General features: G+C 48.4%; 1 protein-coding gene and 1 long non-coding RNA gene across 6 annotated transcripts in view; one reads left to right on the top strand and one right to left on the bottom strand.

Moving 5' to 3' along the window:
- Positions 1-27,218, bottom strand: part of LOC140427995 (limbic system-associated membrane protein-like) — a 1,212,363-nt gene that overhangs the window by 877,141 nt on the left and 308,004 nt on the right. Inside the window, exon 1 of one of the 5 annotated variants that reach the window (XM_072513934.1) lies at positions 26,289-26,576. The exons of the other annotated variants lie outside the window; for them this stretch is intronic. Coding sequence (XP_072370035.1) covers positions 26,289-26,332 — 44 coding nt within the window. The 5' untranslated portion in view covers positions 26,333-26,576. Of the gene's footprint in view, positions 1-26,288; positions 26,577-27,218 lie in introns of those variants that run through there. 5 annotated transcript variants of the gene reach the window in all.
- Positions 25,842-27,218, top strand: part of LOC140427996 (uncharacterized) — a 43,145-nt gene continuing 41,768 nt past the window's right edge. Inside the window, exon 1 of the long non-coding RNA XR_011948679.1 lies at positions 25,842-25,990. This is a non-coding gene — a long non-coding RNA (uncharacterized lncRNA). The remainder of the gene's footprint in view (positions 25,991-27,218) is intronic.

Raw genomic sequence — 27,218 nt, forward strand, 5'->3', positions numbered from 1 at the left:
AATGTTTGAGGTGAGGGACTCCGTCAGTGTCCCTGCTGATTTCATCTGTGGGAAGTGCACCCATCTCCAGCTCCTCAAAAACCGCGTTTGGGAGCTGGATGAACTTCGGATCATTCGGGAGGCAGAGGTGGTCATAGATAGAAGTTTCAGGGATGTAGTTACTCCGAAGAATAAAGATAGATGGGTGACGGTGAGAGGGGCTGGGAGGAAGCAGTCAATACAGGGATCCCCTGTGGTCATTCCCCTTAGTAACAAGTATACCGCTTTGGATACTGTTAGGGGTGGGACTTACCAGGCGTAAGCCATGGGGTACAGGTCTCTGGCACAGAGTCTGTCCCTGTTGCTCAGAAGGGAAGGGGGAAGAGGAGTAGAGTATTAGTCATTGGAGACTCCATAGTTAGGAGGATAGACAGGTGATTCTGTGGGAACGAGAGAGACCCACGGTTGGTGCGTTGCCTCCCAGGTGACAGGGTACGTGATGTCTCGGATCGTGTTTTCGGGATCCTTAAGGGGGAGGGGGAGCAGCAACCTAGGGAGCAACGACATAGGTAGGGATGGGGATGTAAGGCAGGAATTCAGGGAGCTTGGGTGGAAACTTAGATCTAGGACAAACAGAGTTATTATCTCTGGGTTTGTTACCCGTGCCACATGCTAGCGAGACGAAGAATAGGGAGAGAGAGCAGTTGAACACGTGGCTACAGGGATGGTGCAGGAGGGAGGGTTTCAGATTTCTGGACAATTGGGGCTCATTCTGGGGTCGGTGGGACCTCTACAAACGGGATGGTCTACACCTGGACCAGTGGGATACCAATATCCTAGGGGGGAAATTTGCTAATGCCCTTCGGGAGGATTTAAACTATTTCAGCAGGGGCTTGGGAACCTGAATTGTAGCTCCAGTATACAGTATGTTGAGAGTAGTGAGGTCATGAGTAAGGTTTCAAAGTTGAAGGAGTGTACCGGCAGGCAGGAAGGTGGTTTAAAGTGTGTCTCCTTCAATGCCAGGAGCATCCGAAATAAGGTGGGTGAACTTGCGGCATGGGTTGGTACCTGGGACTTCGATGTTGTGGCCATTTCGGAGACATGGATAGAGCAGGGACAGGAATAGTTGTTGCAGGTGCCAGGGTTTAGATATTTCAGTAAGCTCAGGGAAGGTGGTAAAAGGGGGGAGGGGTGGCATTGTTAGTCAAGGACAGTATTACGGTGGCAGAAAGGACGTTTGATGAGGACTCGTCTAATGAGGTAGTATGGGCTGCAGTTAGAGACAGGAAAGGAGAGGTCACCCTGTTAGGGGTTTTCTATCGGCCTCCGAAAAGTTCCAGAGATGTAGAGGAAAGGACTGCAAAGAAGATTCTGGATAGGAGCGAAAGCAACAGGGTAGTTCTAATGGGGGACTTTAACTTTCCAGGTATTGTCTGGAAACGCTATAGTTCGAGTACTTTAGATGGGTCCGTTTTTGTCCAATGTGTGCAGGAGGGTTTCCTGACACAGTATGTAGAGAGGCCAACGAGAGGTGAGGCCATATTGGATTTGGTACTGGGTAATGAACCAGGACAGGTGTTAGATTTGGAGGTAGGTGAGCACTTTGGTGATAGTGACCACAATTCGGTTACGTTTACTTTAGCGATGGAAAGGGATAGGTATATACCGCAGGGCAAGAGGTATATCTGGGGGAAAGGCAATTATGATGCGATGAGGCAAGATTTAGGATGCATCGGATGGAGAGGAAAACTGCAGGGGATGGGCACAATGGAAAGGTGGAGCTTGTTCAAGGAACAGCTACTGCGTGTCCTTGATAAGTATGGACCTGTCAGGCAGGGAGTAAGTGGTCGAGCAAGGGAACCATGGTTTACTAAGGCAGTCAAAACACTTGTCAAGAGGAAGAAGGAGGCTTATGTAAAGATGAGACATGAAGGTTCAGTTAGGGCGCTCGAGAGTTACAAGTTATCTAGGAAGGACCTAAAGAGAGAGCTAAGAAGAGCTAGGAGGAGACATGAGAAGTCTTTGGCAGGTAGGATCAAGGATAACCCTAAAGCTTTCTATAGATAAGTCAGGAATAAAAGAATGACTAGGGTAAGAGTAGGGCCAGTCAAGGACAGTAGTGGGAAGTTGTGCGTGGAGTTCAAGGAGATAGGAGAGATGCTAAATGAATATTTTTTGTCAGTATTCACACAGGAAAAAGATAACGTTGTCGAGGAGAATACTGAGATTCAGGCTACGAGACTCGATGGGCTTGAGGTTCATAAGGAGGAGGTGTTAGCAATTCTAGAAAGTGTGAAAATAGATAGGTCCCCTGGGCCGAATGGGATTTATCCTAGGATTCTCTGGGAAGCTAGGGAGGAGATTTCTGAGACTTTGGCTTTGATCTTTACGTCATCTTTGTCGACAGGAATAGTGCCAGAAGACTGGAGGATAGCAAATGTTGTTCCCTTGTTCAAGAAGGGGAGTAGAGACAACCCCGGTAACTATAGACTGGTGAGCCTTACTTCTGTTGTGGGCAAAATCTTGGAAAGGTTATAAGAGATAGGATGTATAATCATCTGGAAAGGAATAATTTGGTTAGAGATAGTCAACACGGTTTTGTGAAGGGTAGGTCGTGCCTCACAAACCTTATTGAGTTCTTTGAGAAGGTGACCAAACAGGTGGATGAGGGTAAAGCAGTTGATGTGGTGTATATGGATTTCAAGAAAGCGTTTGATAAGGTTCCCCATGGTAGGCTACTGCAGAAAATACGGAGGCATGGGCTTCAGGGTGATTTAGCAGTTTGCATCAGAAATTGGCTAGCTGGAAGAAGACAAAGGGTGGTGGTTGATGGGAAATGTTCAGACTGGAGTCCAGTTACTAGTGGTGTACCACAAGGATCTGTTTTGGGACCACTGATGTTTTTCATTTTTATAAATGATCTGGAGGAGGGCGTAGAAGGATGGGTGAGTAAATGTGCAGATGACACTAAAGTCGGTGCAGTTGTGGACAGTGTGGAAGGATGTTACAAGTTACAGAGGGACATAGATAAGCTGCAACGCTGGGCTGAGAGGTGGCAAATGGAGTTTATTGCAGAAAAGTGTGAGGTGATTCATTTTGGAAGGAATAACAGGAAGACAGAGTACTGGGCTAATGGTAAGATTCTTGGCAATGTGGATGAGCAGAGAGATCTCGGTGTCCATGTACATAGATCCCTGAAAGTTGCCACCCAGGTTGAGAAGGTTGTTAAGAAGGCGTACGGTGTGTTAGCTTTTATTGGTAGACGGGTTGAGTGTCGGAGCCATGAGGTCATGTTGCAGCTGTACAAAACTCTGGTGCGGCCGCATTTGAAGTATTGCGTGCAATTCTGGTCGCTGCATTATAGGAAGGATGTAGAAACACTGGAAAGGGTGCAGAGGAGATTTACCAGAATGTTGCCTGGTATGGAGGGAAAATCTTATGAGGAGAGGCTGAGGGACACAAGGCTGTTTTCGTTGGAGAGAAGGTTAAGAGGTGACTTAATTGAGGCATACAAGATGATCAGAGAATTGGATAGAGTGGACAGTGAGAGCCTTTTTCCTCAGATGGTGATGTCTAGCACGAGGGGACATAGCTTTAAATTGAGGAGAGATAGAGATAGGACAGATGTCAGAGATAGGTTCTTTACTCAGAGAGTAGTAAGGGCGTGAAATGCCCTGCCTGCAACAGTAGTGGACTCGCCAACACTAAGGGCATTCAAATGGTCATTGGATAGACATCTGGACGATAAGGGAATAGTGTAGATGGGCTTTAGAGTGGTTTCACAGGTCGGCGCAACATCGAGCGCCGAAGGGCCTGTACTGCGCTGTAATGTTCTATGTTCTATGACTGGGACTCATATAGATCCTGGGATCCTGTCGAGCTCCGACTGCTGCATCCCCTGGCTGTTCCTGCCTCCATCTTATCTGCAAATGCGTGGTGCTTACCAGATCGTGCCTCAGAAGCCTGTCCACTACTTCTGCCGACTGAGGTGTGTGTCTCAGTGCTGATGGAGGGTGGGGATGACAGCCGTGACGCACAATGGTGGCACCCTCAGCGCTTTCATCCGAGGTGTTCTCCTTCATAGGGGGTGAGGCCCGTGAGGTAAGGCACTCCAGCACCTGTCTGGGCACTTTACCATTTGTTGTGGGCCAATCATCCTGCAGGGACACAGAGGGGGCATCGTGAGCCGCACGCTTCACGCATCGTTGCGGGGGGGTGGGGAGCATGATGGGGGACACATGTGCGTGCACCACTGCTGAACATGGGTGGGGTGCACTGGTGGGCCCAAGAGCGTGCTGGGGTACGCGTTCCTGTGCTGGGAGAGGGGGGGGGGGGTGCCCAAGCCCAGGATCATCAGAGGGAAGTAGCAGGTTGGACCAATGCCAACTCACCAGTGCAGCACTGTGGAGGTCGTTGAGCTTCTTGCGGTACTGGATGGCAGCCCTCCTGGTGACACCCCCCGAGCTGACGGCTGCTGCCACTGCCTCCCAGGCAGCACTTGCTAACTTGTGGCCGATCCTCCGACCCCCTTGGGGGAACAAGATATCCTGTCGGGAATTCACTGCGTCCATCAGTCTGGCCATCTCCGAATCATGGAGCCAGTCTGAACGGTGGCTAGGCTGCGTGCTGTATGGGGTTTGCTTTGCGGGATCAGTTTAAGTGCTGCTCCCCCTCGTTAGCGGGGAGCTGCAGGGCACGGTCCCGGCGAGTCAGCCGGTGGGACTGTCTTTTGCAGCATTAAGCCCGTGGGAAACTATTAATTGTCCTCATTAATGTTAGATATCGGTGACGGTCTTGCCGGATCGGTCGGCGGGAAGCACCCGGCGTTTCCCGCTCAGTTCGACACTTTCAACAAATTTGGTTAGATCGCACCCCTGGTTATTGGGCGTCCATATTCTTGTCTTGACCAATACCATTTATGCAGATTGAGAAGTCATTCTGTTTGGGAGGTTATGCTCCTGCATAAATTGTCTGTTGAATTTGCCTGCAAACCAACAGCAACCACACTACATTTTAGAAGTAATTTGTTGACTTTGAAGTGCTTTGGGAATTAAATGAAAGCACTCAATTTGTTTCTTTGCTAAATTTTAAGTTGATTCTGTCGAAGAATTAGCCATGTTCGAAATTGAAGGGTTTTACTACTACCAATTTCTAATCTACTTTGCTTATCATTTGCATTGCATTAGCATATCTCACCATGCCAAGACTAAGGATGTAACTTCAATCAGTTTTAAGTAGACAAGTCATTCTGTGAAGCATTAGTCAATCAAATATATATAGCTGTTTTACTGTTGTACTTAATCCTTCAGAGGGTGAGAGCAACTCTTCAATTCTCCTCTTAACCTCATTGCAAATATTAATATTATTCAGAGAGCATTCAGAGGAATTAGAAGGTGTTTTGGAATCCAAAGTACTACAAATATGAGAATCCGCTTCATCAATCATTCCTTTCTGACATTGTTGGCAGCTTGAAGTACTTGTGTTCTTTAAATGGAAACAAGCCAACAAAAAACTGTACTACTGCATTCACACCCATGGATTGAACTAAAGGTACCAGGGATCAGCAAAGCCTCTGCTAACCCCTGTTTCTCAGGCCTGGAACTCCGAAGGTAAAGTTTGTGGCATATTCACACCATCTATTTTATCATTCCCCCAAATCTCCAAACTACCTTAAAAGCTGACAGTCTTGTGTCAACACTCCAGGGTTAGATGAAGAGGCATGGGCGGAGGCTTGTGTTCAACGTAAACTCTACGTCGACAAGTCAAATTGTCTGTTTCTGCACTGGATATCTATCTAATTCTATGTACAAAAATTCTGCATGAGTCGAGTTACTGATAGACAACCGCACAAAATCCAATCAGACAAGTTATTATCCTCTGAAAATACTGTTAGTGTCCAAAAGATTTGAAGGGAATGCCTCAGCATGGATTAACAACTTCAAAAGCTCATTATTTTTTGTCTCCCAGAGGCTTATTATGCCAGATGGCACTGTGGTGTTCTTAGTTCTACTGATGTCGCACTGTTGAAATCATACAAAATTAGATCTCCTCTGCTGTGATCTATTAGCTGTCACGTGTAGTTTAACTTTGCCATTATCTTGAGTTTAGGCTCTTTGGGTTCCTGCAGACGTATAGCATGAAAGACACTACTGGGTCAAAAATTGTGGTTGCACAGCTGAATTATGTCCCATGTCAAATCTTACTGGCCAAGGTGAGCAATATTGCATCAAAAATCCATCACATTCCACAGGTTATGTGGATTAAAGGTTAGGTGGATTGGCCACAATAAACTGTCCCTTAGTTTCCAGGGATGTGCATATCAGGCTACGGGGGTGGTGTGAGCAGTGGAGTGGACCAGGGAGAGTAATCTTTCAGAGGTTCATTGCAGACTCAATGGGCTAAATGGCCTCCTTCGATGCTGTCGGGATTCTATGATTTCATGGCTCTCTTTGATCTCACAGGAGAGAGAAGTGCACCTTCCAGGTTACTGAGGGCGCCTCCCTTGATTTTCAGGTGGACGCAGAGATGGGACCCCATGGAGGAAAAAGTAAAAGCAATCAAGGAGACACTGCCCATCAGAACTCAAATTTCTTCTGGGTATCTTTAACTACTATGGGCGGTTCCTCCCAAACCTGTCAACAATGCTAGCTCCACTACATGCATTGTTAAAGAAAGACCAGCGATGGGTCTGGAAGGCACCATAAAAAGGGGCATCTAGCCAGATTAAACAGTTGTTGCAGTCATCGTGTTTACTGGTGCACTTCGACCCCACCAAGACGACAACATTAACATGTGATGCATCCTCACATGGTGTTGGGGCAGTTTTATCCCACAAAATGGATGATGGGTCTGAGAGGCCTTTGGGGTATGAAATGAAATGAAATGAAAATCGCTTACTGTCACAAGTACGCTTCAAATGAAGTTACTGTGAAAAGCCCCTAGTCGCCACATTCCGGCGCCTGTTCGGGGAAGCTGGTACGGGAATTGAACCGTGCTGCTGGCCTGCCTTGGTCTGCTTTAAAAGTCAGCTATTTAGCCCTGTACTAAACTAGCCCCTATATGCATCGAGAACTCAGACAGATGTGGCGAAGGACTATTCCCAAATCGAAAGAGAGGGCCCAGCTGTCATCTGTCGTAACAATAAGTTCCACCACTATCTATACAGGAGACATTTCACTTCAGTGACAGACCACAGTCACTGTTGGTTTTTTTTCAAGCAAAATAAGGCGATTCTACAAATAGCTTCAGCTCAGATACAGCATTGGCCGTGTTCTTGTGGGCTTGAGTGTGCACCATTGAACACCATCCATGGACTGGCTGAGAGGGCAGTGAAAACTTTCAAGGGTGGCTTGAAGAAGCAACCTCCCACATCTTTAAATACCAAGTTGACAAACTTCCTGCTATCATCCTGCATGCGACGACTAGAGTCTCTCCAGCTGAACTGCTGATAGGTCATCGGTTGAGGACTAGGGTAAGCCTGGTGTTCCTAAATTCAGCAGGGAGGGTGGTGAAAAGCCGGAAGAACAAGAGAAACCGCAATTCATTTAAACGTGCAAGAGAATTTGAGATGGAGAATCCAGTGTTTGTGAAGAATTTCATAATGGACCAAATTGGATTCCCGGAGTTGCTGTAGTCAGACCAGAGCCAGTGTCCTATAAGGTTAAGGTACAGGACAACATTTTAAAGAAGCATGTAAACCACTTGCGTAGATGAGAGCCGCCCAGAGACAGTGCTACAACCTGATTCAATTGTGCCAGCAAAAACGTTGTGGATTGTCTGAGGAGTGAACTGTTGGATTAGCGAGTAACAGGCAGAGTGTCATCCCCCAGGAAACAGAGAAAGGTGAAACAGCGGTACAAGGAGCGATTCCTTGTGAAATAAGTCCAACAGTAACCACCTCAATAGAATAACCTCAGTCACTGGAGCCACGTCTCTCGACCAGAAAGAAGTCACCACTGGCGAGACTGAGTCACTGATAGATTAGTATAAAAGTGTCCATGATCATCACTGTTTTGGCAGTTGTATAATTTAATTACTCCCATATGTAAAAAGGGACTTAAAGGGGGAGGACTGTCGTAGTCAACCCCTTTAAGAGGCTAGCCCCTCTAAGGAACATTCTCTGGGGGAGGGGTCATGTTACCTGCTATTCCAAACAGGGACAGGAGTTTTGATTTCACTGGGACATGTTGGGACTTGTCCCAGCAGTTGGACCTGAGAGCTGAATGTGGAAAAAAACATTTTAAAGCATTCTATAAGGAGTTGTTTATAATTGGAATAAATCTGACACTCTGAGCGAACTGCGAGGGAGCAGCGTGACTGAGCGGACCGGAAACAAAGCTGTCAAAGGCGAGAGAGGAGGGAGCGTGCTGGAGCCGGTCAGGGGGGAGGTACACTGAGCAAAAGTGATGGCACAGTGAAGCTGTGATATGATTAACTGGCAAGGGACCGACATTAAATATTAGGAGATTGAGAAAGAAGTATAATAATTTAAGGACGAACCAATAATGATATTTTTAAACAACAAATAAAATTTAATTAACTGTATTAGAAATGGCAGTACAGCCGATGCATTGTTCTTGCATGATAAGGGAGCTGGTGGAACCCACTGTGAACCACAATGACTACATCTACAATAAGTATCTGCAGCTCGAGGAACTTCAGCTCAGAGTTGATGAGCTGCAATTCGAGCTTCAGACACTGGGGCATGTCCGGGAGGTGGAGAGTTACATTGAAGCTGTGTTCCAGGCAGCCAAACACTGCAGCTTAAATAATTTGGCCACTGGTCAGGGACAGGGAGTGACAACAAGTGAGGCAGGTAGAGGGATCCTGAATGCAGCATTGGAGGAGCCTCAGTTCTTGACCTTTTTCAACAGGTAAGAGGCACTTGCTCCCCATCAGGAAATATTCTGCAGGGAGTCTGCAAGGATCAGGGCTGGGATATAAATATCCAAGGACATTTGTCAAATGGACAGGCAGATGGGCAGAGGGGGTGAGGTTGCCTTAGTAAGAAAGTAAATTAAATCAATAGCAAGAAGAGATGTAGGGTCAGGTTGGAATGAGTAGAATCTGTGTGTGTGAGGAATCGCAAAGGAAAAAAGACCCGAATGGAAGTTATGTGAGGCCTCCTGGCAATATGACTACTGAATGCTGTCAGGATGTGAGTCAGAAAATAAATTAGGAGATAGAAAATGCCTATAAAAAAAGTAATATTACAATAATCATGGGGGGACTTCAATATGCAGGTGGACTGGAAAAATCAGGTTTGTACCAAGAAAAGGAATTCCCGGAATGTCTACAAGATGGTTTTTTGGAGCAGCTTGTGGCAGAGCCCACTAGAGAACATGGAATGCTGGATGTGATGATGTGTAATGAGACAGACTTAATTAGGGAACTTAAGGTGAAGAAACACTTAGGGGGCAGTCACCACAATTTGATAGAATTCACCCTGCAGTTTGAAAGGGAAAAGTTGGAATCAGATATAATCGTATTACAATTTAGTAAAGGTAACTACAAAGACATGAGGGAGGAGCTGGCCAGAGTTGATTAGGCGGGGTGGGGGGTGGGGGGGGGGGGGGGGGGCTAACAGGGAAGACGGTGGAACAGCAATGGAAGGCGTTTTTGGGGGTTACTTGAGAGCACAACAGAAATTCATCCCAAGGAAGAGGAAACATACTAAGGGGAGGATGTGGCAACCATGGCTGACAAGGGAATCAGGGAAAGCATGTGGCAGCCTGTGTAGAGGTATTACGGTACCTGGTAATGCTGGGACACCATTGGTAGATATTGTATGCTTCCTATTTTTCGTCAGTATTCACACAGGAAAAAGACAACGTTGTCGAGGAGAATACTGAGATTCAGGCTACGAGACTAGATGGGTTTGAGGTTCATAAGGAGGTGTTAGCAATTCTAGAAAGTGTGAAAATAGATAGGTCCCCTGGGCCGAATGGGATTTATCCTAGGATTCTCTGGGAAGCTAGGGAGGAGATTTCTGAGACTTTGGCTTTGATCTTTACGTCATCTTTGTCGACAGGAATAGTGCCAGAAGACTGGAGGATAGCAAATGTTGTTCCCTTGTTCAAGAAGGGGAGTAGAGACAACCCCGGTAACTATAGACTGGTGAGCCTTACTTCTGTTGTGGGCAAAATCTTGGAAAGGTTATAAGAGATAGGATGTATAATCATCTGGAAAGGAATAATTTGGTTAGAGATAGTCAACACGGTTTTGTGAAGGGTCGGTCGTGCCTCACAAACCTTATTGAGTTCTTTGAGAAGGTGACCAAAAAGGTGGATGAGGGTAAAGCAGTTGATGTGGTGTATATGGATTTCAGTAAAGCGTTTGATAAGGTTCCCCATGGTAGGCTACTGCAGAAAATACGGAGGCATGGGCTTCAGGGTGATTTAGCAGTTTGCATCAGAAATTGGCTAGCTGGAAGAAGACAAAGGGTGGTGGTTGATGGGAAATGTTCAGACTGGAGTCCAGTTACTAGTGGTGTACCACAAGGATCTGGGGCGAAATTCTCCGGTATCAGCGCGATGCCCGCTGACTGGCGCCCAAAACGGCGCAAATCAGTCGGGCATCACGCCGCCCCAAAGGTGCGGAATGCTCCGCAGCTTGGGGGGCTGAACCCCAACCTTAAGGGCTAGGCCCGCGCCGGACTAATTTCCGCCCCGCCAGCTGGCGGAAAAGGCCTTTGGTGCCCCGCCAGCTGGCGCGGAAATGACATCTCCGGGTGGCGCATGCGCAGGAACGTTAGCGGCCGCTGACGGCATTCCCGCGCATGCGCAGTGGAGGGAGTCTCTTCTGCCTCCGCCATGGTGGAGACAGTGGCGAAGGCGGAAGGAAAAGAGTGCCCCACGGCACAGGCCCGCCCGCGGATCGGTGGGCCCCGATCGCGGGTCACGCCACCGTGGAGGCACCCGCCAGATCGCCCCGCGCCCCCCCCAGAACCCTGCCTTGTCCCGCCGGTAAGGTAGGTGGTTTAATCTACGCCGGCGGGACAGGCATTTTAGCAGCGGGACTTCGGCCCATTCGGGCCGGAAAATCGCGGGGGGGGAGCCCGCCAACCGGTGCGGTGCGATTCCCGCCCCCGCCGAATATCCGGTGCCGGAGAATTCGGCAACCGGCGGGGGCGGGATTCACGCCAGCCCCCGGCGATTCTTCGACCCGGCGGGGGGTCGGAGAATCTCGCCCCTGTTTTGGGGCCACTGCTGTTTGTCATTTTTATAAGTGACCTGGAGGACGGCGTAGAAGGATGGGTGAGTAAATTTGCAGATGACACTAAAGTCGGTGGAGTTGTGGACAGTGCGGAAGGATGTTACAAGTTACAGAGGGACATAGATAAGCTGCAGCGCTGGGCTGAGAAGTGGCAAATGGAGTTTAATGCAGAAAAGTGTGAGGTGATTCATTTTGGAAGGAATAACAGGAAGACAGAGTCCTGGGCTAATGGTAAGATTCTTGGCAGTGTGGATGAGCAGAGAGATCTCGGTGTCCATGTACATAGATCCCTGAAAGTTGCCTCTCAGGTTGAGAGGGTTGTTAAGAAGGCGTACGGTGTGTTAGCTTTTATTAGTAGAGGGATTGAGTTTCGGAGCCATGAGGTCATGTTGCAGCTGTACAAAACTCTGGTGCAGCCGCATTTGGAGTATTGCGTGCAATTCTGGTCGCCGCATTATAGGAAGGATGTGGAAGCATTGGAGAAGGGTGCAGAGGAGATTTACCAGAATGTTGCCTGGTATGGAGGGAAGATCTTATGAGGAATGGCTGAGGGACTTGAGGCTGTTTTCGTTAGAGAGAAGAAGGTTAAGAGGTAACTTAATTGAGGCATACAAGATGATCAGAGGATTTGACAGGGTGGACAATGAGAGCCTTTTTCCTCGGATGGTGATGTCTAGCATGAGGGGACATAGCTTTAAATTGAGGGGAGATAGATATAGAACAGATGTCAGAGGTAGGTTCTTTACTCAGAGAGTAGTAAGGGCGTGGAATGCCCAGCCTGCAACAGTAGTGGACTCGCCATCACTAAGGGCATTCAACTGGTCATTGGATAAACTTATAGACGATAAGGGAATAGTGTCGATGGGCTTTTGAGTGGTTTCACACGTCGGCGCAACATCGAGGGCCGAAAGGCCTGTACTGTGTTGTAAAGTTCTATGTTCTATTGGTCAAGCTGTAAACTGTATGGTAGCTCCGCCATGCTAGGCGGGGTATAAGAGCCGCTGCCACCCCAGCAGCCTTCATTCTGTACCTGAGCTGCTGGGGGAAACATCTAGCTTATTAAAGCCTTCAGTTGGACTACAACCTCGCTTTAGTGGTTATTGATCGTGCATCAATTTAATAAGCTAGATTTATAAGGATGGAGCTCCGAATCAAGCCGGAGTGTCTGCAACTCAGCCTCCACGCTGCGAACTCTGCGGCAATCTTCAAGCATTGGCTGCCGTGTTTTAAAGGATATCTCGGAACGGCCGAAAACCCACTCACGGGAGAACAGAAAATGCAAGTCCTGCACTCGAGGGTGAGCCCGGAAATTTACACCCTCATCGAGGACGCGGAAGACTTCGATGCGGCAATAGAGCTGCTAAAAGGACATTATATCCGCCCAGTAAACCAGGTCTATGCCCGACATCTGCTAGCAACGAGGCAACAAATCCCTGGGGAAATCGCTGGATACCATGTACTTCTGGTGTTGGGGAGAAACTGCAGCTGCCTGCAAGTTTCGTCGAGCGCCCACACAGAACTCTTGATCCGGGACGCTTTTGTGGTAGGTAAGCTGTCCTCCCAGATCCGCCAGCGATTGCTGGAAAAAGACATCCTAAGCCTCAAGGAGGCACGGGCCCTTGCCAGCTCCCTGGACGTGGCCTCCAGAAACGCCCGCGCTTACGTTCCCGACTGCGCGGCAGCCCCCTGGGCAGTGTGGAACCCCTCCGCAGCTGACCCGATGCACGCCATTGATGAGACCCTCCCCTTCCAGGTCGAGAGTGACGCATCTGACGTTGCTCTGGCGGCCACCCTCAACCAAGCGGGCAGACACATAGCCTTCTTCTCACATACCCTCCATGCTTCCGAAATCCGCGACTCCTCAGTCGAAAAGGAGGCCCAGGCCATAGTAGAAGCTGTGCGACATTGGAGGCATTACCTGGCTGGTAGGAGATTCACTCTCCTCACTGACCAACGGTCGGTTGCTTTCATGTTCGATAATGCACAGCGGGGCAAGATAAAAAAACGATAAGATCTTGCAGCGGAGGATCAAACTCTCCACCTACAACTACGAGATCTTGTATCATTCCGGGAAGCTAAATGAGCCTCCTGATGCCCTGTCCCGCGGCACATGTGCCACCGCACAAGTGGACCGCCTCCGAGCCCTCCACGAGGACCTCTGCCACCCGGGGGTCACCCGCTTTTTCCACTTTATCAAGACCCGCAACCTGCCCTACTCCATCGAGGAGGTCAGGACAGCCACCAGGGACTGCCAAATCTGCGCGGAGTGCAAACCGCATTTCTACCGGCCAGAGAAAGCGCACCTGATAAAGGCTTCCCGTCCCTTTGAACACCTCAGCATGGACTTCAAAGGCCCCCTCCCCTCCTCCGACCGCAACACGTACTTCCTGAATGTGATTGACGAGTACTCCCGGTTCCCATTCACCATCCCCTGCCCCGGCATGACCGCAACCACCGTCATCAAGGCCTTCCATAGCATCTTTGCACTGTTCGGGTTCCCCGCTTACATACATAGTGATTGGGGGTCCTCCTTTATGAGCGATGAACTGCGTCAATTCCTGCTCAGCAAGGGCATCGCCGCGAGCAGGACGACCAGTTCCAACCCCCGGGGTAATGGACAGGTAGCGAGGGAGAACACAACGGTCTGGAAGACTGTCCTACTGGCCCTATGGTCCAGAAATCTCCCAGTCTCCTGCTGGCAGGAGGTCCTCCCAGATGCTCTCCACTCCATCCGGTCACTGCTTTGTCCCACAACCAACCAGACATCTCACAAACGGCTCCTTGTCTTCCCCAGAAAGTCCTCCTCTGGGACCTTGCTCCCAACCTGGCTGGCAGCTCCCGGACCCATCCTGCTCTGAAAACACGTCCGGGTGCACAAGTTGGACCCATTGATCGAGAGGGTCCATCTTCTCCACGCTCACCCCCAGTACGCCTACGTGGCGTACCCCGACAGCCGACAATATACGGTCTCCCTTTGAGACCTGGCGCCCGCTGGAACCCCACGCACACCCCAGCCACCAGTCCCACCAGTGCACCTTACAGGAGGATCAGTCCTCCCGCTGGCCCCATCTCGGCCCCCCCTCCCACCGACGCACCCCGCAGGCGCTCCCTTCCCAGGTCAACCGTTTTCCCCACCAGCGCTGTCTAGGGGTGTCAAAGCTGCCACAGAGATCGAGGCCACGCTTTGGAGTCACAGACACCCGAGCCTCCACTGGAGTTACCACCAAGGCATCGACGATCACAGAGGACGACCAGGGCTCCCGATCGACTGATTGCCTCATTTTAAAGTGTCCAGCTAATTATGAACCATAAATTGTTAATAGTCAATAGAATTGTAAATAGTTACAAAACGTTGTACGGAGATGTTGGAAAAAGCTCCATAACTATAATTCTACCACGTTACCGTGTCGTAGTATCAGGCAACCACCCCCGCCGGACTCTTTTTTAACAGGGGGTGAATGTGGTAGTCTGTGTAGAGGTATTATGGTAACTGGTAAAGCTGGAACACAATTGGTAAATATTGTATGCTTCCTATTGGTCAAGCTGTATGGTAGCTCCGCCCTGCTAGGTGGGGTATAAGAGCCCGTGCCGCCCCAGCAGCCTTCATTCTGTACCTGAACTGCTGTGGGAAACATCTAGCCTTCAGTTGGACTACAACCTTGCTTTACTGGTCATTGATCGTGCATCAAAGCATAAAAGTAAAAGAAAAAGCATCTAATGTGGCGAATAGTGGGAAACCAGAGGATTGGGAAGTCCTTGAAAGCAAGCAGAGGACAAATAAAAACACAATAAGAGGGGAGAAGATGAAATATAAGTTAGCTAGTAATATAAAAACTTGCAAGAATTTTGTTTGATATATAAAAGGTAAGAGAGAGGCAAGAATGGAAAAGTGTGAGGTTATGCACATTGGTATGAATAATATAGGCATAGAATATTTTCTAAATGGGGAAAAGCTTTGGAAATCTGAAGAACAAAGGGATTTGGGAGTCTTGGTTGTGGATTCTCCTTTGGTTAACATGCAGGTTCAGTTGGCAGTTCGGAAGGCAAATACAATCATTTCTGGAGGGCTAGATTACAAGAGCAGGGATGTACTGCTGGGCCTGTATAAGGTCAGCCTCTATTTGGAATGCTGTGATCAGTTTTGTGCCCTGTATCTAAAGAGGATGTGTTGGCTTTGGAAGGGATCTAGAGGAGATTCACAAAAATGATCCCAAGAATTACGGACTTGTCACATGAGGAGTATTTGAGGACTCTGGGTCTATACTAGATGGAGTTCAGAAGGATGAGGAGGGATCTCATTGAAACCCACAGAATATTGAGATGGTGAGATAGAATGGACATAGAGAAGATGTTTCCATTAGTAGGAGAGACTAGAACCCGAGGGCACAGCATCAGAATGAAGGGATGACCCTTGAAAACTGTGATGAAGAGGAATTTCTTCAGCCAGAGGGTAGTGAACCTGTGGAACTCATTGCCACAGAAGGCTTTGGAGATGAAGTTATTGAGTGACTTTAAGACAGAGATAGATAGTTTCTTGATTAATAAGGGTATATGGGGTTATGGGGAAAAGACAACTGAATGGGGGGATGAGAAATATCAGCCATGATCAAATGGTGGGGCAGACTTCTTGAAGTTTTTACATGGTCCTAATTAATCTATTTGTATGTTTCCTTCTTTGGTGGAAAGATAAAGCCAACTTGTTTTTATTAAATGATTCTGCAGGCATGTGCTGCTCATCTCCCTCTTTGTAAATGTTGTGATTGGCAGTTCTGTGCATATCTGCAGAAACCAAATTAGCAACAAAAATTCAACAGGAAGCAGATCTGCCAGGATTTTCAATGTAGAAGTTTACTGAAGACCAGAAGGGGACAAAGCTATAATGCCATTACTCCTGGCAGCGTCCCAATTCTAATTAATTTTCATTCTAAGAATGGCTAAACCAAGAGTGAAAATTTAAATGATAAAACATTAGACATGGTAAAACAGCTTTTTAAAAAAACATAAGAAGCAGCTCTTACTACATTCAATGTATTACAAACAATGGAATTCAGCTCAATCAAGAGAAGTCTGCTTAAAAGTTTGTTTCATTACTAGATTTAATTGAAAGTCAGAACCTGTATCTTCTAAATTACATGTGAATGCTGAACATTAATTATAGCAAGTATGTTCACGTTTATCCATTTTGTGTGGGAACAACAATTACATTCAAATTAGCAATGATTATGAAATTAGAGTACATCCAAAGTGTCATAACTCATACAGAACTACAGAACAACAGTATTGCTACAAGGCAGTAGGAGGCCATACAGCCCATCGGGTCCTCACCAACCCTCTGAAAGAGCACCCCACCTAGGCCCATTCCCCCACTCCATCCTCGTAGCCTTGCCTAACCTGCAATTTAGTGTGGCTAATCCACCTAACCTGCACAGCTTTGGGCTGTGGGAGGAAACCAGAGGAAACCTACGCAGACGTGAGGAGAATGTGCAAACTCCATAGAGATAGTCACCCAAGACCGGAATTGAACCCGGGTCCCTGACTCTGTGAGACAGCAGTGCTAACCACTGTGCCACCATGTCGCAGATTAATTCAAGCAAAGTCTGAGTTTTCGCAACCTATACGGATCTATTTGAAAGTTGGGGATGAAGGCAATTTCACTACCAGTGTCTGTGTCCAAACGACATGCAGAATAAGCCCCACTCTCTCTCTCTCTCATTTAGCCTCATGAACATGAACTGAATAATCCTGCCTGGAAACAAAATGTTTTGGGAGCAACATCGGTGTTCCATACCTTCCAATTTTACTCTTCATTGAGCGCAATGGGTTGGACGCAAAGGCAGCAATTCAACTCTGGCAGTGCATATCCAGTAAGTTAGGTTAAAATTATGATTTACCTGAAATTTCTGGGTGAGGGTATGAACATGGTATCAAATTGTAGGCAGGTGAGAATGTAGATCTACAATTTTTAGGGATCAGTTTGAAAATACACTAAATTCATACACTTTGCCAGAAGGCAGAAAACCTAATCCCAGCAGTCTGCACCAGTTCTAAAGTCAAAGCAGCATTAGAATGCACTGTCCATCCAGATCCTACCTTGAGTAATATTTTAGAAGATGTTTTACTGTATAGATCTGTCTGAGCCCCCTAGAGGAACATGGATTAGCTCCAAATATGTAATGCACTATGAATAAATTCACAGGTTGAGCTCCAGAATTCAAGGTTCAGTCTAAGCCATGGACTTCCACTGATACAGAGATTAACTGAATGCAAGTACAATCTATGATAATGCAATGTAAACCTGTTCACCAATGCTACATTCGTATAGTATAAATGGATTTTAAACTTTGAACTAACTCAGAAGCAAAGTGAATGAGCCACCCACCTCTGGGTTTCAAGTTTGGTCCTGTTTCTGCATTTAAGCCACCTTTGTCACCATAACAATTAAGGTTAACATTTAATTGTTTTCTTCAGGTCAATCATTTAATTCCAACATCAAGAATAGTACATGCTTTCAAATTCCTTCCTTATCCATCGATAACAGCTACTGGAGCATGAGTTTCTGAAAACTGCTGATTCTCCTGCACTTTATTCAAATGTCCTTTCATCAGGTCGGAGTATGGAATGTTGCAGTGTCTTAATTGACCATGTGGACTATCACTGCACAGACTGATCCCGTCTTCATTTACATCCAGCAGGCTCAGTGTCACGCTCCATAATAAATTACCCACTGACTCAACATTGTCAGGGTTAGAAAATAAATTTTGTGACTAAGATTAGATGGCCCAGTATTGAAGTCCACTGATATACCATTGAGTTACATTATGGAGTGAGAAGATACAGCTCAGTGTTAACAATGAGGAAAAGAGAGGGAAATGCTGAATAAAGGCAGGGCACTTCCATACTGTGAGGATGCCGTGGTGTTTGGGATGGAGTGGGGTGGGGGGGTTGCTGTGGAATTAAAGGATAGAGTATCCAGTCCGCTCACTTGGACATGCACTTTTGCTATGACTTGAAAAGGAGGGAAGGAAAAATGGTAAGGAATCAAAATTTTGAAAATAAAGTTCAAACTCCTGTACATATTCCAAAAACTGAACCCAACACCAGGGGCGGGATTCTCCGATTCAGCGATAGGCCGGAGAATCCAATTTTATGCCGGAATCGGGGGCGTTGCTGTTTTTCCGATGCTCCGCCCCCTCAAAAACGGCGTACTCGAGGAGTATGCCCCACACCATCGAGATGGCCTCAGGACATCACCTGAGGCACTGCCGAGATGTTCCGTTCCTGATGGCCCGAGTCCCCGACGGCGTGGGGTGCCTGCTCTCTCACTTTTCGGGTACCTTGTTGGGCGGGGGGGCGTTTCGCTGGCAGTGGGGGGGCTTCATTTGGGGCTGGGGGGACTGGTGGTGGTGGTCCGTGGTGGCGAGGGCGGTTACAGGGGCCAGTTTTTGGCAGACAGGTTCTGCACGCGGCTGGCGTCACGATGTACAGTGCATCCGCCAGAGGCTGCCACCGTGCCCATACGCGGCCACGGACCTGGCAATTCTGCGTCCATATCGGCAGGTAAAGCCAGGTACTTTCCATGGCGTGGCTGCTAGCCCCCCACCAGGCGGAGCATCGGTGCGGGAGCGGCGTTGATTCTTTGGTCATAAGACCAGACGGATCCTGCGGTCATTGGCGCAAAATCGGAGAATCCAGCCCCATATCTATGGAAACAGTAAGTAGTAATATGTGGGGCGAAATTCTCCCCCAACGGCGGGATGCCCGCCGACTGGCGCCAAAGCTGGCGCAAATCAGACGGGCATCGCGCCGGCAAAAAGGTGCGGAAGTCTCCGCATCTTTGGCGGCCTAGCCCCAACATTGAGGGGCTAGGCCGACGCCGGAGGGATTTCCGCCCCGCCAGCTGGCGGAAATGGCGTTTGTTGCCCCGCCAGCTGGCGCGGAAATGCGGCGCATGCGCGGGAGCGTCAGCGGCCGCTGTCAGTTTCCCCGCGCATGCGCGGGAGCGTCAGCGGCCGCTGAAAGTTTCCCGCGCATGCGCAGTGGGGGGAGTCTCTTCCGCCTCCGCCATGGTGGAGGCCGTAGCGGAGGCGGAAGGGAAAGAGTGCCCCCACGGCACAGGCCCGCCCGCGGATCGGTGGGCCCCGATCGCGGGCCAGGCCACCGTGGGGGCACCCCCCGGGGTCAGATCGCCCCGCGCCCCCCCCCAGGACCCCGGAGCCCGCCCACGCTGCCTGGTCCCGCCGGTAAATACCAGCTTTGATTTACGTCGGCGGGACAGGCAATTCCTGGGCGGGACTTCGGCCCATCCGGGCCGGAGAATCCAGCGGGGGGTCCCGCCAACCGGCGCGGCTGGATTCCCGCCCCCGCCCAATCTCCGGGAGCGGAGACTTCGGCGGGGGCGGGGGCGGGATTCACGGCGGCCAACGGCCATTCTCCGACCCGGCGGGGGGTCGGAGAATGACGCCCGTGGTTCCTAATTCCCCATATCTTCAGGAAACCTGAGTTTTTGAGACACTGGCAATATTACATGTATTGGCCAGCAGTAATCATCATGAACTATTTCCACAACCAAGTAGTCTGCTAGGCATTTTAGAGGGCATCAAGGAGATGTGGCTCAGTGTTAACGTTACTGAACTAGTAATCAGGAGGCTCAGGTTGATGGTGTGAGGACATGGGTTCAAATCCCTCCCTGGCAGCTGGGGGAATTTAAATTAAGTTAATAAAATCTGGGTTATAAAGCTAGTTGTGGTGACCATGAAGCTATCATCAATTGATGTAAAAAACCGTCTGGAAATCGGCGATCCTTACCTGGTCAAATCGACAACAATGTGGTTGACTCTTAACTTAAGATTGAACTTAACTCAGGATAAGCAACAGATGCTGGCCTTGCCAATGACACCAACATCCCATGTGAAAGGCAGACCAGATTGATGGCAGGTCATCAAACCATTAGTCAAACAGCGATGGGGCGGGATTCTCCACAATCGGCGCGATGTCCGCCGACTAGCGTCAAAAGCGGCGCGAATCAGTCGGGCATCGCGCCGCCCCAAAGGTGCGGAATCCTCCGCATCTTGAGGGGCCGAGCCCTAACCTTGAGGGGCTAGGCCCGCGCCGGACTGATTTCCGCCCCGCCAGCTGGCGGGAAAGGCCTTTGGTGCCCTGCCAGCTGGCGCGAAACTGACTTTGCCGTGCGGCGCATGCACGGGAGCGTCAGCAGCCGCTCACGGCATCCTCGCGCATGCGCAGTGGAGGGGGTCTCTTCCGCCTCCGCCATAGTGAAGACCATGGCGAAGGCGGAAGGAAAAGAGTGCCCCCCCGGCACAGGCCCGCCCGCCGATCGGTGGGCCCCGATCGCGGGCCAGGCCACTGTTGGGGCACCCCCCGGGGCCAGGTCACCCCGCGCGCCCCCCCTGGACCCCGGAGCCCGCCCGCGCCGCCTTGTCCCGTCGGTAAGAGAGGTGGTTTGATTCTCGCCGGCAGGACAGGGATTCCAGCAGCGGGACTTCGGCCCATTGCGGGCCGGAGAATCGCCGGCGGGGGGCCCGCCAACCGGCACGGCGCGATTCCCAGCCCCGCCGAATATCCGGTGCCGGAGAATTCGGCAACCGGTGGGGCCGGATTCACGCCAGCCCCCGGCGATTCTCGGAGAATCCCACCCATGGTTTTTATGACAATACAGTTGTTTTCTTGAACTGCATTGCTTCACTGCAAACTAAAAGGCCCAGTGCAAGCCAAGCATAAATTGGCCCCTTTAAAATTATTTTGCACCGTGCAAATAGACTGAGGCTTAAATGTTCTGTACATTTAAATTAATAGGCGACGTAAAACTAAAAGAGGGGTGAGGTCTGCTCACCCAGTATAATTACCATACTACAGTGCTCTAATGAGCAGATGATGCCATGATTTTAACATTAACCATCAAGAAGATTGAACATTTTTAACATTTCTATAGTGATGGAGGATTTCATTTCTTACTCAGGCAGAACCAATACACTAATGCAATAACACTTCAACAGCAAAGTACACTTTATCATCATCCAATGTGCAACAAATACCATAATCTTATGAGTATTGTGCTGCAGGTGTATTGCAATTTCATTCAAAAACACTTAGCTTTGTCCAGTTGGTGCTGCACTTTAATTACTTTGGATGATGCTGCATATTTTTTAAAGACCTACATTAATGCACACATTTCAGAATATTCTGTTGTCAAACCCTTCATCACAAATTCAATCTCCAATGGTCTTTTGCAGTAGTAATTAGTGGCATTCAGCATCAAACTAATAGGACAGCACAGGTCCAGTTTTAGAAAATCACGGTAGTGGAGAACTTCATCTGTTGGGAATACATTTTGGAAAAAGTCGTTACACTCACTGCGATTTTATAAAATTGACCTTGACATTCAAAGTGAGATTGACCCCATCAATAAAAGCTAACATGATTCCAAAGCATAGTTAATGAATCTATTCATTGTGAATTTGTAGGAAAGGGATAACATGCTCTCTATATTAGTTAACAATATTTTCCGAGAAATAGTGCTGGATGAATAATTTGCCTATTCTTTGCAATTCCTTAGGTTTCCTCTTGCCATTCCTGTTAAAGAGGGCACTCATAATGCCATAGTCCAGGCAAAATAGTGATAGAAAAGTCCCATTATAATCAATAACGTTTTCATTCAGAGGGGAGTTGCCACCTCACATTGAGTATTATCTCTTGACTCCTTCGGTTGGAGTTTTAAACCATGAAAGGGAACTCACAAAGACACTATTACAATGGAGCTAAGTCAAAGAGAAATCTGCAATGCAAATGATAAGCATATGAAAAGACACAATGGTAAAAGAAATATTGTTGATGGTGAGCTCTTTGTTTTCATCCCCCATTATAATATGCAGTTTGAACTAACGCTTCCAGAAATGGTAACTGATGAAAAACCAGCTGCCTGGGATATAAAAATATCTCAAGAGTTTATGCTTTGACAACTGGAAATATTTTGCTTCTTTCAGGATGGGCACAGTTACTACAAAGCAATACCTCGGCTTTCATTCCCTTAGATTTTATTTATAGAAGCATATGGAACTACAGGGTATTTCCCAAATTGCATCAATCCCTAAATAACCACAGAGAATAATTATACATTGATTTGGAAGTTGTAATGCCGTGGCAATGTTCAACGGTATTCATTCTGAATGCTCTGCATTTTTTTCTCCTTGAACGGCAATGGATCCTTGCATTATTAAAGTTATTGCATTCAAGTAAATGCATTTCAAATATCATACTATGAATTTGATATAACGAGAAGAACACTATATTAAATGAAGTTAATCTTTTGGGTAGTGAATGTCCCTTGTGATATGCCGAATCTAATTTTTATTAAAGCTTCCACAGAAATAATTATTTGTAGCTTTCAATCATGGTTTAATTTAAATTGGAATTAGAAAAATATATGTACAGCAGCAAACAACAATGTTTGTTGATTCTTATCATATTAGAAATAAATTTGAACAATTTGAAACTGGTTTTAAAAAAGTATTTAAAATTCCATAATTGCCTGGTATTTCTCAAAAGATGATAAAAGATACATGTCAGAGCATTTGGGGGTGAGAATTACATCAGTGCCCGCTAGCACATTTAAAACACGTTTATGATTTTGCAAGAAATACAAAGCCAAGAAAATCTTAAATTTACAGACAACTTCACACAGATATCAAAGGAAATTTTCACAAACACACTTCACTTATAATGAAATTCAAAACAGAGAGATTTTGCAGTGCAATTTGTTTCCATCCTGCTCTTGTCACAGTGGTGACATTGTGGCCGGGATTCTGCGACCCAGCACCGGGTCGGAGAATTTCCGGGCGGGAGCCGCCCCGACGCCGGCTTCCCCATTCTTCGGCATCGTTTTTCGGGCACCGGCAGGATTGCCGCCACGCCGGTGAACGGCTCCCCCGGCGATTCTCCGGGCCCCGATGGGCCGAGTGACTGACCAGTTTGGCCGAGTCCCGCCAGCGTGGATTGCTCACCTCCCACACGGCGGGACCTGGAAGGTGAGTGTATTGGGGCTGTCCTGGAGGGGTGGCGGGCGATCCGACTCCAGGGGGGGGTCCCCATGGTGGCCTGGCCCACGATTGGGGCCTACCGATCGGCAGGCGAGCTGGTTCCATGGGGGCCTACTTTACTCCGCGCCGGGCCCCTGTAGGGCTCCGCTATATTGCCCGGGAGGCGGCGCGGAGAAGGGAACCCCCTCGCATGCGGTGAATCATACCAGCCGTTCTGCGCCTGCGTGAAAATACGCCGGCCATTCTGCGCATGCGCGAACTCACGCGGGCTGTTCCGTGCCGGCTTGAGCTGCGGCGACCACTCTGTCGCCAATCTAGCCCCCTAGGAAGGTGAGAATTCCTCACTTTCGGGGGCCATTGATGCCGGAGTCGTTGGCGCCAGTTTTCACGCTGGCGTGGGGACAAAGCCCCATTATTAGAGAATCCCGCCCTGTAAATTCAATTGTGTTTCTGGTCAGCGGTAATTTCCAACCTGCTGGTGGTGATGAGCTCATTGCTCGTCTGTTGTTGATGGTTGAAGGCAGGTTGTTGGGCTTTGTCTTCTTGAAGATAGTCATTCCATGGCACCTGTGTGGCATGGAAGTTAACTACAACTTGAAATGTTGCCAAAGTCCTGCTATTCGGTTCCATTTTTGGTGGAGGGACAAATGGAGTTGAACACTGAAGAGTCCTCTATGAACTGGTTTGCTCCTGACATTATTATGATTGATGAAGCGATTGAGGTTAGTTGAGTAAAAAACACCACCATGGAAATCTTCTGCAGTTTTGCCCTGAGACTCTGTTAAATGTAGCCAACTTCTTGTGGGTCAAAGACTACTCCATTAATTACTAATCCTCTAAGATGTCTAAGTGCGTTAATATGCATCAATCCAGAATGTACTGCGCAGCACAACAAACAGACTGTGCATAACCAACATTCTCTTAAAGATGCCTATGTGCCCATTCACATGGCAGATTAAAGGAAGCACACAGTACAAAAAACAAATCTGCACACACCAAAGTAAAATTGGAGAGAACATTACTCGTAAGAGAAATAATTTTCCTTGGACTTTTAGTTTGACAAGGGGCGAAATTCTCCAGTATCGGCGCGATGTCCACCGACCGGCGCCAAAAACGGCGCTAATCAGTCCGGCATCGCGCCGCCCAAAGGTGCGGAATCCTCCGCATCTTGGGGGGCCCAGCCCTAACCTTGAGGGGCTAGGCCCGCGCCGGACTGACTTCCGCCCCGCCAGCTGGCGGGAAAGGCCTTTGGTGCCCCGCCAGCTGGCGCGGAAATGAAATTTCCGGGCGGCGCATGCGCGTGAGCGTTAGCGGCCGCTCACGGCATCCCCATGCATGCGCTGTGGAGGGAGTCTCTTCCGCCTCCGCCATGGTGGAGACCGTGGCGAAGGCGGAAGGAAAAGAGTGCCCCCCGGCACAGGCCCACCCACGGATTGGTGGGCCCTGATCGCGGGCCAGGCCACCGAGGGGGCATCCCCAGGGGCCAGATCGCCCCGTGCCCCCCCCCAGGATGCCGGAGCCCGCCCTCGCCCACTTGTCCCGCCGGTAAGAGGTGGTTTAATCCACGCCGGCGGGACAGGCATTCTAGCAGCGGGACTTCGACCCATCCGGGCCGGAGAATCACAGGGGGAGGGGGGGGGTGCGCCAACCGGCACGCCGCGATTCCTGCCCCCGCCGAATCTCCGGTGCGGGAGAATTTGGCAACCAGCGGTGCGGGATTCACGCCAGCCCCCGGCGATTCTCCGACCCGGCGGGGGGTCGGAGAATCTCGCCCAAGAGCTCTTGGTTCTTGCATAGTTAATTTTGTTGCATTAATACCAATGGCAGCTACGCCCACATCTCTTCCACCATTCAGTTTCAAATCGCCATTCCCAAGAGTTAGCTAATAACGAGTAGTGCAAATACACTGATAACTTGAGGTGGAAGTGAATGAAAAATAATATTTCACAGAAAACCAAACAGAGTTGCAAGATATACTCCCAGAACAATACTAAAAGTCCTGATATCCAGCGCAATAAAAAGTAACTCAGGTAATTGCCTTGGAGCTGAAGCCGTAGTCACAGATCTTTACTTTTCAGTGATATGTTGTTTTTCTGAGGTATAAACTTTTTTGTGTTCTGCACTTTTAAATTTTGTTTGACACATGGGGAAAAAGCTGCTGGTTCTCCCTTGTGAGCACCAGGCGAGAAAGAAAATCACCAATATTGTGAGATTAATATTAATAATCTGCCAAATTTAATCTAGTTAATCTTGCAGAGCCGCCAGCTGGTGTTGAGGAAACCACATGCACTGCTCCTGCAACAAGTTTCTATTTCATTTTCTCCCAACTACACTAAACTATAGAACAATTGCAGGAACAACACGCTAAATAAATATTGTATCTAAAGCAATAATTTGCAATGATGCACCTCAAAATGTTCCAAAGTGTGGATGAAATATTGTTGAAATGCAGAAAAACACAGGAGTCCACAAACAGCAATGAGATAAACTCCATATGACTCTCTTTTTGGTGGTGTTGATTGTAGGATATATGTTGGCCAGACCACCAGGAGATTTCTCTGATTTGTCTTCAACTGTTGCAACCAGGTTTTACAGTAATCAAAAAGAGAAGGCCTTAGTATCCCCTGGAAGACAAACTCTCCAACAGTGTGGTCCTCCATCAATACTTCACTGAAGTGTCATCCTGGATTATGTCCTCAATTCTTTGGAGAGATGCTTTTCCCTACAATCTTCTAGAATCAAAGGTGAGATCAGTACCACTGGGCTATCCACAGCTAACACCTGATGAAGTACTTATTAATGGAATTAACAAGAACTCAGCCGGCTTGACAATTTAAACCTGATTATTTGATTTCCCATAGTGAAAGTCTACTGAATCTCATTTTGAATGCTCATTAAAAAGGTCTCAATTGGCTTCAACAAGAAATCATGTGTTCTTCCCCAGAAATGTGTAGGAATTTCACAACCCCGCACCCATTTTGGGCAGCACACAATGAAAGGCAAATACAGTATGTGAGAAAAAAGCTGGGTTATTCAACTTACCTTGCAGTTTTCGCACCAACCTCTGCCAGCAATGCAATAAACATCCCTCATTACAGCTAACCATCCAAAGGAAACGGTGGAGCACTCTATGGAAATTTCAGTTGCAATGAAATTCCGGGCTCTGGTGATTTTGCAGCTAAATTAGGAAGCTTCTTCAGCTTTTAAAAATATATCTGATCCTCCTTCTTAAACAGACATAGTTCAAGAATTATTTGTTCCTGGTTAAAGCATAACATTCAAGTACTTTGTCCCTTAACCTTCCTTTTCACTGTCATCCAAATAAATCAAACAATTTGGGCTGGATTTTTGCGAAGTCCAGAAGACTCAAGTGGACCTTTAAAGATGGCAGGTGTGACCCTGAAGCGAAAGTCCCACCTCCATTTCGACAGCTCCAAGGTGGGATATCCCCTCACTGGTCCCTGCCACTGCCTTGGCGGAGTGTTTTCAGGCAGCGAAGGCTGTCTTCAGCTGTCAGTGAGAGCAGTGAGAGTTTAAAAAGCAGGTGTGCTGGACAGCTTTGATTGCGATGCAATATGGTATAGGTTCGAAAAGAAATCATGACCACCTGTTTTACATTTCCAAAAGAAACAGTCGCTTGTATGTACAGAACTGAGCATTGCTGAAATAAATAAATATTTTGTTGAAGCATTTTAGCTGACACACATCAGGGGCGAGATTCTCCGACCCCCCGCCGGGTCGGAGAATCGCCGGGGGCTGGCGTGAATCCCGCCCCCGCCGGTTGCCGAATTCTCTGGCACCGGATATTCGGCGGGGGCAGGAATTGCGCCGCGCCGGTTGGCGGGCCCCCCCCCCCGCGATTCTCCGGCCCGGATGGGTCGAAGTCCCGCTGCTAAAATGCCTGTCCCGCCGGCGTAAATTAAACCACCTACCTTACCGGCGGGACAAGGCGGCGCGGGTGGGCTCCGGGGC

This window comes from Scyliorhinus torazame, chromosome 8 (genome assembly GCF_047496885.1).
Source record: "Scyliorhinus torazame isolate Kashiwa2021f chromosome 8, sScyTor2.1, whole genome shotgun sequence".
Lineage (NCBI taxonomy): Eukaryota > Metazoa > Chordata > Chondrichthyes > Carcharhiniformes > Scyliorhinidae > Scyliorhinus > Scyliorhinus torazame.